This window comes from Miniopterus natalensis, chromosome 4, assembly GCF_054644295.1.
Source record: "Miniopterus natalensis isolate mMinNat1 chromosome 4, mMinNat1.hap1, whole genome shotgun sequence".
Taxonomy (NCBI): Eukaryota; Metazoa; Chordata; class Mammalia; order Chiroptera; family Miniopteridae; genus Miniopterus; species Miniopterus natalensis.
In genome coordinates this window covers 50,656,533-50,668,402 of record NC_142084.1, presented here as the reverse complement: position 1 = coordinate 50,668,402, position 11,870 = coordinate 50,656,533, and the positions used below count along the sequence as shown (strand labels likewise).

At 36.8% G+C, this 11,870-nt stretch overlaps 1 protein-coding gene across 2 annotated transcripts in view; it reads right to left on the bottom strand.

Moving 5' to 3' along the window:
• GASK1B (golgi associated kinase 1B) overlaps nt 1-11,870 on the bottom strand; it is a 43,194-nt gene that overhangs the window by 4,752 nt on the left and 26,572 nt on the right. For both annotated transcript variants that reach the window (XM_016200329.2, XM_016200330.2), the window contains exon 4: nt 1,546-1,772. In XM_016200329.2, the coding sequence (XP_016055815.2) occupies nt 1,546-1,772 (227 nt within the window). The remainder of the gene's footprint in view (nt 1-1,545; nt 1,773-11,870) is intronic.

Sequence of the window (11,870 nt, the reverse complement as noted above, 5' to 3'; positions counted from 1 at the left end):
AATTGTTTAAAATCATAGTTCTTTTCAGTGATAAATCCTTTTTGCAGAGGAAAACAAATTACCTGTTTTTGCATTACATTAATTAATAGTAGAATATTCTATGCCTAAATCTTGGTTAGCAAAGTTTTCATTTTTGCTTTTCAATGTGTGAATTACATATTCAAAAAAGATTTAACTTTGAACTCATAGCTCTTCATAATGTGTTTAAAATTCAATCTTCTTTAAAAGCATAAACAAAACAGTATTCATCCATATATAAATGGATGGGTTGTATTCTCCATGCACTCTTAATTCTAAGAGAAAATTTAGAGATAGGGATTTAAGAAGACCCATAATATCAACTCAGTAAGTGGTGCCTTAGGTTTGCAAATTTTCTACACATAAAATGCCCTTAGTTTAGATACTTAAAAGAGAGAACATGCCATATCCACAAAGAGATGTGAAGAACAAGCATTAACAGAGCAAGATATGGCAAAAACTCACAAAACTGGGGCTCATGGAACTCTCACAGGAAAAGTACTGTCTCTAGCATTGAAAGACACAGAGTTCACATTATCTAACCGTCAGTGCTGGGAAGAACTACTGAGATGTGCTTCAGAGTATTATTTACAAGAGTAGTAACAGCATGCACATGACAAGCTATTTCAGAGAATTATTGCACTTGGATTTGGAAAACCTGGGTTCTACCCTCAATTTTAGACTTGCTTATGTCTTTTCCAGCAGTCCTTAGCTTCATTTAACTGTTAATTATTTTACTAGTGTACCCCTTTATTTTCAAGTCTCAAACATACCCCAATTTCTCAGTCACTCTAATTTCTGACTAAGGTGGGAAGACAATGAAGAGTGGCTATAAGTGGAGCCTGCAATCTAGTCTCAGTCTCCATAGTGGGTGGAAGAGCTCAGACACTACAGCAGGGTTTCTGCCACTATTAAGTGTCTTGGTTTCCTTTATTTCCAATTAGAGGTCGGTTCAAGATATTTTTTCCATTATCTATGTCTACTAGAAGGATTTCCAAATGCTCAAAATCCCGCCTATCTCATTAAATAGCCTCTGTCCTTTTATACTGTGTTCTACTCACCAGATTGGCTCTAATTCTTCACCACATGCATAAAAGGAACTTGAGTTTGTTATGCCTTTGGACATCCTGCTTGTCAATATCCGCATGTCTGTCAGCTCCCCTGCTCCAGGCCCTAATAACAGAGCCTCTGCCACCTGCTTGTCCCTGCTCTGCCAGTTCCTATTCTAGAGATTCCTACATGCTTCCAACCTAATCCACATGGATTTGCACAGTGAGGGCCAAGCAACATGATGGATGTGAAACAGCGGGAGCTTTGTAGATTGCATTGGTTGGTGATGGTGACACCCTGGCTGCACTCTTGTTCTGTTCTACTTGGGTTTGTTTCCCTTTTCTGGGCCTCTATTCCCAGATGCCACAACCATAATTCACTTCAAGAGTAACAATCAATCAGACCAGGATATAAGTTTTCTCCAATCTGTACTACTTATTTAATATAAATCTGATGTTACTACATTCTCAAACTTACTCTTTGATGCCTTTTAACAATTTGAAGTTTAAATTGTCTTCACTTCGGTCAAAGAAACCCTTGTTGTCTATAAAGACCAAATGCCTTGGGTCGTGCTTTCGCTGGATAATGTGTGCGAGAGACACAGAATCTTGGTTGTCACATTTCGGCATCAGTCCATTCTGTACGCAGGTATCTTCCTTTCGAGGTCTGAATCCACAGCAATTTGTATCTAGGCGATTATGAATCTGAAAATGGAAAACGAAAACAAAATCCAAGAGGCTGAGTAAAAACAAAACTTGGGAAAGTTAGAAGGTTTCCAAAGAACTGGTGCTCTCTAAATAGCTGACTTCCCAGAATCAAACAGGACCAGGCTCATTTAATTAAAGGCAACTGTCAGAATAAGTCCAAGGTTCATATCCTTCTGACTCGGCCATGGTTATAAACATTTCCAGCTTCTGCTAACAGCTCCATAGGCAGATCATCCAAGTTAGGCGTCTCCACCCTTAATATTCAAAGTTCCCACTGACATCACATGTTGATGCACAGCCAGAAGAATCTCTGACTCTACTCTGGACAGAACATAGAATCTGTTGTGCTTGTACATATTCAGAAGACTATATCTTGTTTTCTCCCTCAAGTTAGGTTATAGAAAACCTGAGTTATCTCAGTGGCTCTTAAAGTTTACAGCATCCCCTGACCTCTCTGGGCTTCAGTATTACTGTAGCTAACTTGAAATAACATAGAAAAAAATCTATGGAAAAGATGTGACATCCAATAATAATAACTAAAAGCACTACCTGTAAGGAACACACAGCTAGATTCTAAATAAGTGAACATTGGACTTACTGGGGTTTATTATGGGGAATAGGACTACTGCCATATAGAAGAGGGTAAATAGAGATATTAATTAGAAAAGGGAGAGTTGTGTAATTTCCCTTTCTTTGGAGCAAGGAAGGAAATAATGTTTATTAATCAGGGTAAATTAAAGCCTGGACTCAGGTATTAGATAAACATAAAGTCAAATCTCTGCTCTCACACTTGTTAGCGCTATGACCTTGTATAAACTCCTTTATATCACTGACTCTCAATTTAATTACCTGTATAGTAGAAATGATACTATTCAACTTGCACAGTTAGTGGGAAAATTAGTGGACATGTCTGTACACCCTCTAGCCCTGACCCAGGCATCTAGAAGATACTCAAGAAATGAAAACGGTTATTACTATTGTTGACATACACAGGTACACACTATGAAGTGATTTAGCTCAAAACAAGGCAAAAGGCTTCCAAGGCTAAAGATAATTTCTCCAATTTAATGAAGGAAACCCAAGCCTCAGAGGGGTTAAATAATCTGCTCTGGGTAAAATATTAGTTAGTAGCAAAGTTAAGATTTAGCCACAGTTGTGTTTGTCTCTAAAACTCCATGATTTTCCTCCAGTCTGTCTTGCTGAATAGTTTAAGGCTAGTCGAAGATTGCACATATATTCATGATTCAAAACCTGACTAGACAAAGACAGTCACTTTTATCTTTTGGCACTAAGTTCCCATCCTTTCTTCCTCTCCTGTGTTTTTGCATATCCTGTAGGGCTGGCCACTATAGGAGCCCAGTTGCTAAGAAACGAATGCAGCAATAGTACTAAAATTGAGCCTACTTTGAAATGATCATTCATTAATTCATCCAACAAAAGCTTATTAAATATCTTCTACCACGGATCAGTGGGCTAGGCACCAAGGCAAATGCTAGCCATGGCCAGTACCTGCCACCACCCCTACTACAGCATACTTTAGGAACTGAGCAAATGGTCTTCCTCTCTATTTTCTGCATGTAAGTGGATTTTGTATCAAATAGCATATTTTCAGAAGCAGATATAAGAGAAGTTAGCCTAAGGAAATTTTCTGTGAAGTTTATGTAAAACCAGTTACGTGGGGTAAGGGTGGTCAGTGAGCCTCAAAGATTTTGGGCTGTTCAGAGGGCAGACAGAAACAACCTATAGATAAGGGAGGCCTCTGCCAGTATTGGTTCCAGGCAGCTGATCTCTCAGGGCCATATGTCTAACCAATGGTTTATCCAAAAGGTCACAAGGCTGACTCTGGAAAACAGGAAGTTCCCACTGGTTAAGGTGCATTCGTTTGACGTGAAGACAGGAAAGTTTCCTAAAAATGAGCAAGAGTGCCCCAAGCAAATCGTTCTAGTTAAACAGAAAAAGAATAGATTAGAAACTATTAGAAAAATTTATTGAGCCATTTCTATCCCATTTCATTCATTTTATGTAGTACCTTGACTGCCTTTGAATATAAGAAAAACCAAACATATACAGAGTTTGCAAATTACTTGAGATAAGAGGGTCAGGGAGAACATGAACAACAACTCCTCTAGAATCTGCTTCCCATCCATTCTCCCTTTTAAAATATACATAATAGTTAATAATTCTCAAAGAATTTCTATACCATTTTCCCTCATTTTCATGTTTATATCCAGTTATAATGACATTGCATGTGTGGGGGGGGGAATAAATCTTAGTTAGTTTTGTTGGTGTTGTTAACCCTCACCTGAGGATATTTTTCCATTGGTTTTTAGAGAGAGTGAAAGGGGGTGGAGAGAAAGGGAGCGAGAGAAACATTGATGTGAGAGAGATACATCAATCAGTTGCCTCCCACATGCACCCTAACCAGGGCCAGGGATCAAACATGCAAGCCAGGTATGTGCCCTTGACTAGGAATCAAACCCGAGACCCTTCAGTGTACAGGCCGGTGCTCTAACCACTGAGCAACACTGGCCAGGGCAATCCTGCTTCATTTTGACTATACCGTCAAGGTCTGTTATGTTGGATATACGCGCTTAGAACTTAACCCTTAAGGACAAATCTACCAACCCCTTCCTAAACACTGCTCTGAACCCTAAGCTCTTTCTTCATTATTGATTTCATAGTAGTGGGGAAACGACTAACACATATACAGCTGCAGTTCTGCTGTTTCTACAACACAGCCATGTGAGTCATATATATTAATGTTAAATAACAAGCACATTAGAGTTGAGGCCCTAACTTTCAGTGCTTCTATAAATATTATACTTTTCTATTTTTAAACTACATAAAAAGCATTAAAAATTAGAGGTGGAAAGACCGACTTAGGTCATCTTTTTATTGCCTTCCCAACATTACATTGTTTCCTACAGAGTGTTTTTAAAGGGCTTCATCTGATCTAATTCTGAATCACTCAACAGTCTGTGATGATTTCACCACTTCCTTGACAGACCGTTGGGCCATTTAAATCTAAGCAACCTTATTATTGAAAAAGGACGTGTGTGTTCAACTTAGCTTCTCTTTCAGAAAATGTTGACCACTCCTTTAATCATGTCTACGCATGTACCTGGTGGGTATGTTCACAAGTACTGATCGTGTGTGTGTGTGTGTGTGTGTGTGTGTGTGTGTGTGTGCACCTACAGATACAGCACTGAATTCAAATCTGGGATTTATTTGTTTTCTCATCAACCAGCTATAGTGAATTATGTCTTTGTATTATTGACCTTGTCTAGCAAGGGCTTAAATAGCTCTTAAATCTTGTTCCCCAGTACTTTCAGTATTTTGTTTACAGTTTTCCTTTTGAATTCACATTAATTTCCCCAAAATAATTTAACCACAAGACCATACCCCATTCCATAAAATTCAGCACCATTTTCCTTAGTATTTAACTTAGTTACATACTGAATATATTTCTGCTTACTTTTAAGAGAGCTTACCTATTTTTTAAAGCCTAATAAAGCATACTCCAGATAGCTATGCATCTATAATATGTTTTTAATACACTTGTTTAGTGAACACATTAAAACTACTACTTCGTTTAACTATAGCATGATTAGCACTGTAGTTCACACCTAAGGGTCTATGTTCTTAGTTAATTATCCTACAAAGATTATTTGAGAGTAACTTTTGTCTGTGAAACAATTGTGAGTGCTGAGCATCATTACTGCAGTTTAGAGAGTTACATGTACTCACTCTCTAAAACAAGGATAATCTTTTGCAAAATTGATCTACTGAATCTGAAAATTACTGCCAACCATCATTTTCCATAAAATTACTCTCTGCTCTTTTAGGAAAATATATCTTTTCAATGTTTACCTAACTAAAATTATACTCAGAAAAATCCAGGTGTTCCAGCCAAATTTTTTGTTGGTCAGGTATTTTTAGATATATTGCCTTTTTCTAAAGTTTCTATTTAAATTCCATTTTCCTTTGGTAGTGTTAGTTTTGCTCATAGGAGAAAGTATCTTCTGAGTGACTTATATTATGCTTACAGTGCCTAAACACGGATGCCTCTACTGCACTGACTAGCTCTCCACAGCCCCTCATAAATCTACAGCTACCCAATGACTTTCCACCCTTTTGCACACCACCCATTCTAGTGTGTCTTCAAAAAGTGGGTCTATCAAAGCAATTGTGGTAGTTTCTTCATATGTTCTTTTTTTCCTCAAAACAATGTAATTAAATGATTAGCTTCAGGCAATGCCTGAACAAAGGCAATACAAAATTCTAAAAGTGTTGCTAATATTAATAATGAAAAACATAATAGCAGTCATTTATTCACTGTTTAGTATATGCCGGGAACTGTACACTTAATGCTTTATGTGTACTATTTCACTTAATCCTCATAGAAAGCTTAAGGTGCTACCTTACAGGTACTACCAATAGTGCCATTTGACAAATGAGAAAACTGAGGCAAAAAAGACTAGGTGACTGACCCCAGGTACCTGAGCTCATAAGTGACAGAACTCAGGATTCTAACCCAAATGCCTATGGCTTCAAAGTCCATGCTCTTATCCATCCTGATTGTATCCCTCACATGTGGCCTCCAAGGTAGTTCTGCAAAAAGGCAAGTGTATTTGCATAGAATGTTAAATGATACATTAAATAAATACTGGTTATAAGGTTTCAGCAGAAATAGAAAGGACTTCAGTATAAAAGAAAGACTCATGAAGGCGAAGATATTACAGTTGGGTTTTAAGAGACAGGCAGTATTAACTAAAAAAAACAGGCAAAGGTAAGTAATCTAAAGACATGTTTAGAAAAACTAGTCCTTCTCAAACTTTCGTGAAAGATCGGGCATTATTTTGTTTTTCTCTCCCCCAGCTCCACAATCTATATGGACTATTGCTTTGTCGAATGAATGAATGAATGAATGAATGAATGAATGAATGAATGAATAAAAATTACTAGAGAAATAAAATACAAAATACCAATATTTTGTTAGATTTCTGAGCTAATCGTGGACTGGTAGGAACTGGCACAGGTCCCTGAATCACACTTTGAGTTAACACAGTACAAGACCGCCAATGAGGGTAAGGGGACCGTGGAGGCAGGTCATCAGAGCAAAATGTGCATAAGAATATTTGCCTATAACAGAAAGATAAACAGCTGGCGTGTCCACAGGCTTCACTCTCATCTCATGTAGAGCTGGAAGAAAGGGAATAGGCAAGGGAGCAGGATATCAGGTGAAAAAGTTCAAGGAGTGAAAACTGAAGGGAACCAAGGCCAAACGTAGTTGGAAGATGAAGAGGGAGTTAAATGAAGGTGTTCTTCTTAACATAGATTTTAAATTGCACTTATCCAAATATTTTTCTCATTCAATTATTTTAGTTAAACTGAAACTGCATAATTTTCAACCTCTGTTTTTCTACACTTCTTTAAGGGCCTGAGCAAGAATGAATCTGTGTGTGTGTGTGTGTGTGTGTGTGTGTGTGTGTGTGTGTGTTTCCTGTCTGGTAAAACAGTATTTTAGGATTCTCACCATCTATTTTCAAGCTATTTCTTTTTGCCATTTAAAAACTTCATCTTTGCAAAAATTGTTTGCATTTGTACAGAGAAAGTTTAAAGTATGCGATAAAACATGTAATGAGTGGAATTTAAAAATTCACCATAGTAATTCATCCAGTGCCTGTTACACAGTAGGTACTTAATAAATGTTTATTATTGAAAGAACTCTGCTGAAAGTTGATATTCACTTTGTGTTTGGATCTTTACAAAGCTCCTCCAAAATACTGTCTTTTATTGGAACAAATTAAATAAACTGAGTAATGGTGGCATATTAAGACATGGGTCTTTTTAAAGTAGCATCTAGTGAATGGAGTTGGAAAATAAATAGGAAGGGAGCAAACAATGGAACAGCCTGTGCTTGTCATTTGCTCTTGGTTGGCTTCTTTATGTGGGTTTAATTTCAGTAACCATGAACCATGAACTCATATCCCACAGTGAGTCCACCATAACACCTTGCATGTAATAGGCTTTGATAAATACACAATAAGCAGATATGACAGAAAAAATAATAGGACATTTTCTCTATAATTAGACTTTCTTCTGGAATTTTCCTCTGAAAACCAGTTATCTCATGGAACATCTCATTTGTTTTTAGAAAATGCATGGAGGAAAAAAATGTTGTATTTCCAGCAGTTACCTTATTTCAAAAAGGCAAATAAACAGTGAGACTCACTACCATTATCAGCACCACCCTAGGTACAGAGTAACACAAAAACATATGGACTTATTTATTTATCTGCTAATAACTCACAATGGAAAATTCTTCTGCATGAATTTGCCTTGACTGTGTATGGTTGCCATGGTATCAGTGGCCCTGGGGCTGCATCCCTGTAGTCTAGGGAATGTGTGAAGGTAGACCAGATCACAGAGAAGGGCAACTTTCAGACAAATCCCACAATCTCCATGGGCCTTGTTAATGCAGACCTAGCCTCTTACTTTGGGAGCTATACAAAACAAGTGTCTCACCAGCCTGCACCTGTGTCACTTGGGAACTCTCACCACATAAAATAATATATTTCATTTTTGTTCTGTGCTGCCATGGTAACAGGTCCCTGTTGAATTAGTATGCAGGCAAATGTGACTAGCAGAGCAGTTGATGAATGATGAGAAAAGTAAAAATAGCTTCCAATAGGCTATTTAATGTTAAATAAATAGGCTCCCTTGGGCCTCTGCCTCTGTACAAAGCAGTCATTGCCCTATAGCACGGATACTCTCGAATTCCACCTCTAAAAATAACTATCAATGTGCACCAATTCAATGCAGAATGTCTAGTTTCTTCCACATCACTGACTCATAAGTAAAAACATAACTGCTTCTTTATGCATAAGTAAAAACATTTTAATGTTACAATATATTTAAATCCATTTCTATAGATGCAGTGTTTAGAATCCATATACTGCACCTCTGAATAAGTATCAGAAGTCAAGCATCATTCTTCCACAGAGAGATTCTTGAGTTGCCAGGCAAGTGACAATCTATTTTTAGAGAAAGAAATTCATGTTCTATAATTTGCACAAGCAGAGCTGCATGAAAACAGCCTCTGCCAAATGCACACCCACCTTCCTATAAAGATTTATAAAAAGCACTCAGACTAAGAAAAACAATAATTTATATATTTTATGAAATTCTGACCTATAGAATGGATTTATATTAAGCAAATAAATTTAAAACAGGTATAAAGTAACCTAATATAAGTAAAATTTTTAAATTATTTCTTTCAATGAAATGAAACACAATTTGTAATGATTTAACATTAGATAGGGTTGTAAATAAGCTTACATCCAAGGGAACACTGTCATTGAAATCATTTCTCTTGCTTAACTTGACTTATATTAAGTTTTAGAATTCTTATAGAATTTCTATCAAATTTATCTTCCCCTATAATATAGTATTTTATTACAAGGAAATTGACAAAAATAAGTAAAGATAAACTAAATGATTATACTGAAACACAATTCTAATTGTGGTGACAAAGATTCTTGGCTTGATCAAAATTCAGTCAGGCTCCTGCAGCCTTCTAGGCCTATCTGTAAGCTTCCTTATAAAAGCTAGCTTTAGCAAGAACCCCACTATCAGTTTAACCAGAAAGTGCTCCCCACCCCCCACCCTCTCCACCCCCTGTCCTTGATATCTGATCACTGTCAAAATCCGATCGGGTTCCTCATCTTCCATCCCACCCCCCACCTAACCCCCAGTGACCCTGACCTGTCTTCAGCAAAAATCTTGTTCGGCCAGTTTACCCAGACATTCCCTTACCCTTGATGTTTCCTCTTAGAAATTTTCTATCCACTGACCCCCCTACTCTGCTCCTTGCTATAAATTCCCTCTTGCATATGCTGTATTCAGGGTTGAGCCCAATCTCTCTCAACCTCTGTAAAATCCCATTGCAGTGGTTCCCATACCCATCTCCATGGTCCTGAATAAAGTCTGCCTTACCATCTTTAACAAGTGTCATTCAATCTTTTTTCTTTAGCAGTACTTAACACAATCTACTGCACCTATCCAAAAGCTATTTGAACGCATAATTTTTTTATGGAAATCAGTTCTCTTTATAAAAATGTAATTAATTCTATCAATTCTCTGGTTATTTAAAAATAAATACTGCTTGAGAGCAGAATGATGGTGCCATGGACTGGGGAGTGGGGGAAATGGGCAATGTTGGGGAAAGGGTAGAAACTTCCAGTTACAAGATAAGCAAGTTCTGAGGACCAGGCAGTAGTTAATAATACTGCACCATATATTTGAAATTTGCTAATAGAGTAGGTCTTAGGCATGCTCATGCACATGCACATGCACACCCACCCGCGTGCGTGCACACACACACAGAAGGTGACTATGTGAGGTAACCGACGTGCTAATTAGCTTGATTGTGGTAAATATTTCACAAGGTATATGTACATTAAATCATCACATTGTACACTTTAAATATATACAATTGTATTTGTCAATTATACCTCAATAAAGGTGGGAAAAAGAAAATAAATTCTGCTTTACTAAATTAAACTTTTTCAAAGATTATTTTTATATGTACATATAGAACTTCCCATTTGAAATAGATTTCTTGCTATGCTCCCTAGGTTAGCAAATAGCTACAAAATAAAGCCCTGTTTCAACATTATTACAGAAATAGTTTTGAATACATTAACCCCTGAAAGGGTCACAGAAAAGCCATTGTCCCAAACAGTCCCATTCAATTTGACCATAAATAGTAATAATTCTTTTGAAATTCCATATACTCTTAGTCATTCGTCTGTGTCCCTAAACAACAGCTTGAACATAGTTGGGAAGAGCATGGAATTACTAGAACCCTTATGAACCAGCTCTTACTTAACCATCTCTGAATCTACTTCATTGGGCAAAATGAACCATACATCTTTTAAAAATAATTACATACAAAATATATATTGAGTCAGATGAATATCAGCCTGCACTCTCAGGTGTTCCTATAGAAATACTATTGGGTTAACTTTTCCATGGTTTTCTTATTTGGTTCCTGGCAGATTTATCAGGTCAAATCTTAGGCCTCCTGTTTAAACCTCAGTCAAACCTCAGCCAACCTCAGTGAAGATTACTTTTAAATTGTCTGTGGTTCAATGGCATAGAATTAGGGGGAAAGTCAATCCCAAAAGCTAGCTCAAACAATGCATTAAACAATTTTTAAATATCTAAATGTTATTTATGAAATCACACAGACTTCCTCAAATCTCTGATCTCTCTAGCCCAGCTATGTATAGAATAAAATTTAGGATTGAAGCATACGTATGATCGATTTTAGCACAGGATAAAAAATTCATGAGAAGAATTGAAATAAGCAAAAATGACAGAGAATTAAATAACATATGCTGTAATTTTGATTAATTATTAAATTAGAATTGACCCAGAAATGTTCAGTTGATTGTCACTTGGCAATATGAGGTTTATGAATATAAGTTATTTGACCAGACATTTCCCCCCCCCCCGATTCAGACTGGTACAAGACAACCTATTGTCAATAAATTTCCTAGCCCATGTTTTATACTAATGAGGCCTTAGCATAATCAATGCCAGAATAAATGGGAATTAATACTAGACAGTAAGTATAAAGAATATACAGGGTGGGGGGGAAAGTAGGTTTACAGTTGTAAGTACACAAAACACAAAGTTTATTCTTGTATTATTATTTATTAATTATTGCATTTTCCATACAAACAACTATAAACCTACTTTTCCTCCACCCTGTATAAAATTCTAAAGGCTTTTAATTTGGAAGCAGACATATGAGGAGCCTATATGCTTCTTAACAGGAAGGATATGTTTTGAAACATAGAGAACTTTTGAATTGGACCAGGATCCAGAGAAATATGGTCTTGTAGAGGCCAGGTAGCTAACAAGCTATGCCTTTGTGACAAACCAGGGTCAGTGTGGCTAGACAACTTTTTCTCTTCAAAGCTGCATCCTTGAAAAATCAAATAAATAACTGAAATTCTGTGAAGTGAGAAAATGTGGCCTCTAAAAGTCAGGTCTCCACTAGAGAAATGGTGTCAAAGCTCAAAA